Source organism: Strongylocentrotus purpuratus, unplaced genomic scaffold, assembly GCF_000002235.5.
Source record: "Strongylocentrotus purpuratus isolate Spur 01 unplaced genomic scaffold, Spur_5.0 spur5_scaffold_3, whole genome shotgun sequence".
NCBI classification, from domain to species: Eukaryota; Metazoa; Echinodermata; class Echinoidea; order Camarodonta; family Strongylocentrotidae; genus Strongylocentrotus; species Strongylocentrotus purpuratus.
In genome coordinates, this window is record NW_022145609.1 from 27,396,975 (window position 1) to 27,401,010 (window position 4,036).

Sequence of the window (4,036 nt, forward strand, 5' to 3'; positions counted from 1 at the left end):
ACATGTACTTGTCTCAAGAAAACCAATGACGCCATAGCATAAATAAAAGTGCAAAAAGGTTGATCATTATTTGTTTACATTTCTAATAAAAGAGAGAACTAATTCGTGTCAACTGCTTATAAAAAAAATCAGACTGCTGATCATTGTCTCAAGTAGGTAAAATAATCGCATAATTGAAAGAGACGTTACGCGAAGACACGAATTACAGTGTCTTGTCAAAATTATAACGTCTAATCATTTTCCTATTGCTACCTTTACATATGTCATTTCAAGTGGCAAATCCGCCAAGTCCATCTGCTATACATCAACTATCCCATACGCTATGACTCTACTTCTCGTAAATTTCCGTCTCACAACGGACGATGAATAGTATAGGTAACACCGAGGTAACATCACTTTCCAGTCATTGCTTTATTTGTTTTCTCGACAACTCAATCGCACCTTCTTTCTTGACAAATCGAAATAGTTTCTCACCACCACTAAAACCAGTTTCATGCTTCGTATGAGTATATCTTTCCCACGTATTCTTCCAATACCCAATCGTCACGTCCACGTGCACATCACTAATGACATTCAGCACACACTTCAATCTGGTTGCAAGCGGGAAAACTATTTGCACGAAAATATGAGAATGCAACAAAAGTAATGTTCTATTTTTTTTCATTCGCAAACGTCATTGCTACTTTTATTTAACCTATACATTATAAAGAATTTTTGTTTAAAAAACAAACAACGTGGATACATTACTTCAAAAGGGTAAACGAAATCCACTTTTTAAAATTTCCGGTTAAAGTTCCTTTAGTTTGCTCATGATGATTGACAAAACGTCCTTCTTTTATGTGTGGCTCCTTCCATGCACGCAAGCGTCCAACTCCTCCTCAAACATTTTATTCACGATTACGATGTAAACCAATTTAACGATGCAAAAGTATCGTTCCTCGGTGAGCTTGGTGATGGCCTCATCGAAATACTTGTCTGTCGTGTCTGACCACTCTAACCACATACAATCCTCATGGTCTTTCTGGCTAGGATAGTTGAGTCTGCATCCTGTGCACGACTGATGCACCGCCTCGTTGATAAGACCCGAAAGTGCCTTGACGGCTATTACAGTGTAGGACAGGTGCTACAGGAAAATGTATGTCGTCTTTCGCCTCCATCGTCACCGTCTCCTGCAATCTGACATCTGTGTCTAGTCTGTCGTCCTTCTCTTCCTCCTCCTCCTCCTCCGCAGCCACCTCCACCTCCTCGCTTTCTGCTAAGTTTCTGGAGACTTCTAAGGACCTTTTCAGGTACGTCTACTTCCATCTGACCCGAGGAGGATGATGGAGATGGAGGTCTGCTTGTTCCCCTTGGGGTAGTCACTCCTTCTATGACTGCATTCTGCCTCAGCAGTTGGCGGACAACTGGGGGTCTCGATGGAGAATATCCGATAATCGCGCCTTCTGGTGTGAGTGGTGGTGAAGGAGATAGCTGTCCATGTGCAGTGAGCAAGGATCTTGAAAGTTTTTGATTCATTTTCGGCGATTGTATCCTGGTCGCGGAAAAAGGGAGGAGCGTCAATCAGGTATTTTTTTAACTATCTACTTTTTTTAATTTCTTTTTTATTCTTCCTTTTTGTTTATATGTTGTATTATCAAAAAACCAAAACCGCAAACAAAAACATCAAGTTGTAAAACTATTTCTTCACGTTACTCAAATCTCTGACAGCATCGCTGATTTCAAATTTGGCCTCGACCAATTTCCACCAATTTTCTCCCGTTAAATTGATACCCTTCTGCCCCGGGAGCATCCTGTTAGTACCTTTCGTGTTGTAGTATTCTCGAATGTTCACGTATGGGACTCCCCTGAATTTCTTGACTACAGCAAAACGCTTCCCACCCAAATGAAATGGTTTCGAACCTGCTTCAAATTTACATTTTTCCACGTTAATTATCTCCTGACTAAAATGACACCCCGCCTCTTCCTTACCCGTAATCCAACTTACACATTTTCTGTCACCTTGTGCCTATGATACAACAACAAAAAAAGAAGAAAAGAAGACAACACCATGAATATAATTGTTTTAAATCGAGTTTGTTGGAATGCATACGCATGCTTCACTTCTCTCACGCAGTTCACTTGCAATGCAACTATTAATGCAAAGATACTCTTATTTTCAAAGACAGTAAGGTATAGTATTAACATTTAAATTAAAGAGTATACATATAATATAATTCAATCAAATCAATTCAAAATGGTTTATTTCAAAGAAAACTTTCATCGCGGCGTTAAGCCGAATTACAAAAGTTTACAAACAAAATTAATAACACATAGCATAACATGATATATTGAATTTGTAAAACAAATCAGTATATTACTTGACTATGGACACTTACCCTCATTGCCAAGATTTCAGGAGGGGTTGCTGGTTTGAGCTTCTTCTGCTCCACCGGAGACATTGAAAAACTGGCCCGATGTAAGACATTGGTGGCGTTGTTCTCTGGTATCTTGACCTTAGGCGTGTTTAACACAGTGTTGTGGATGGTGGCTGTTGTAGTGGTAGACTTTTTCGGTGAGCGAGTGGCCATCATGGTTATATATGAAGAGTTAGACCTACGTGTGGTATATGCTATAGAGATGCTTTCAAAGAACGAATTGTAGCTCAGTGCTGAATGTGATACCTTATCTCAACACCACCCTGGTGTATATTTAGTCTCTTCACTACACGTCTCAATGCACCACACCCCACGACCAATCACAACGCACTCCTTTAATTAGTTGCCCAATCACCACCAAGCATGGGTCTTCTTTCACCAATCAAAAGCAAGACGATTAATTAAAATCATCCATTCGCAGCGTCTGAAAACTTCCGCTCTTCTGACAATCAAAGAGGAAAAATTGCTAATTCAAGATGGAAATGGGGGAAGGAGCTCTTAATTAGTCTATTGTTCTTTTAATTAATGCTAATTAGCTATGAATGGCTCATGCATGATTCACTAATTTAGCGCTGATGTCTATGATATAAAATGGTGCGAATCCTCCGACGTTTATACCTTACCTCACCCCTTAGGTTACGCCCTCTCAGTCACCCCTTCCTTTTCCCTCATCCAATCACAAGCACGCACAATGGTGACGTCACTCCAACAAGAAGGATCCTCGCATTCTCATTGCTCGGATACGTACCTGCGTACAAACAACATAACTGGCACAGGCCCATTGTTTTGGTCATTTGGTCATTGCCCGTCCTACCAGTAACACGTCCATCCCCAGACCTCTCCCATGATGATGACTCATGATGTAAACACTTCCTCCAGAGGAAAGACCCTCATAATTCAAGTTTTATGACCCAGATGCCCCCCTTTCCCATGAAAAAACTACCTGCATTAATTCACACACATCCTGACAGGAAATACCTGCATTAATTAACACACTTCCTGACCGGAAATACCTCGTTAAATTTCATTTCCTCTTCCCTATTGTTTTATGGAAGTCATTAAAAAGGATTAAGGATTAAAAGGGATTAATACCCCCCGGATTAAAAACTCCCTCAAAGGCCCTATACAGCTGCTACCGGCAGCTTCTGGTTTACTAGAAGTGCTTAAGTGCTCATAGACCGCCGTAAGCCTGAAGACTTAAAAACCACATGGTTCTGAGGTTTAGAGAGGAGCCTGAGAAGGAGACAGAGGCCAAACGATGGGATATGACAGGACTTGAGAGAGAAGCTTTCATCTCCAGTGAGAGCATCAGTCATAATGAATGCATGTATGTCAAGATAAAACATGAGAGAACGGATGCCCCCACGGTACTACGGGATTTAGACGTGAAATATTGAGGGGCCAGGGATTGGAGATGCCTTTTCTTTGCCATGATGCCAGCATGTGCATAGGCCTACATACATGTACATGTCAAAAACAGTACATAGACAATTTCAAAGAGAGTGTTCAGAGATTATTTCACATTACAAAATAAAATGAAGTTTCCAAAAACGGTATTTAAAGTATTGACAAGAAACTGCATGGCATGAAATAATAGTGTCTGAAAAAAGTAAAATGCATAC

At 40.5% G+C, this 4,036-nt stretch overlaps 1 protein-coding gene across 2 annotated transcripts; it reads right to left on the reverse strand.

The window, feature by feature from the left end:
- Positions 1-1,416: 1,416 nt before the first annotated feature.
- On the reverse strand, positions 1,417-3,543 carry LOC115928824 (activated RNA polymerase II transcriptional coactivator p15-like). Of its 2 annotated transcripts, XM_030996791.1 has the most exons (3): positions 2,376-3,543; positions 1,969-2,005; positions 1,417-1,531 (listed from the first exon to the last, which is right to left on the reverse strand). In XM_030996791.1, exons 1-3 carry the CDS (start codon positions 2,568-2,570, stop codon positions 1,512-1,514), a joined length of 252 nt encoding a protein of 83 aa, XP_030852651.1. In that variant the 5' UTR covers positions 2,571-3,543; the 3' UTR covers positions 1,417-1,511. The 2 variants fall into 2 exon arrangements, with proteins under 2 accessions (XP_030852651.1, XP_030852650.1); XM_030996790.1 differs by lacking the exon at positions 1,417-1,531 and having other exon boundaries at positions 1,585-2,005.
- Between the last annotated feature and the right edge of the window lie 493 nt (positions 3,544-4,036).

Bases quoted from the DNA above. Each gene is read 5' to 3' on its own strand.
- LOC115928824 (XM_030996790.1), bottom strand. From the start codon at position 2,570: ATGATGGCCACTCGCTCACCGAAAAAGTCTACCACTACAACAGCCACC. The intron at 2,006-2,375 runs GTAAGTGTCCAT...GTTGTATCATAG, and splicing joins CTGAAATCTTGGCAATGAGG to GCACAAGGTGACAGAAAATG.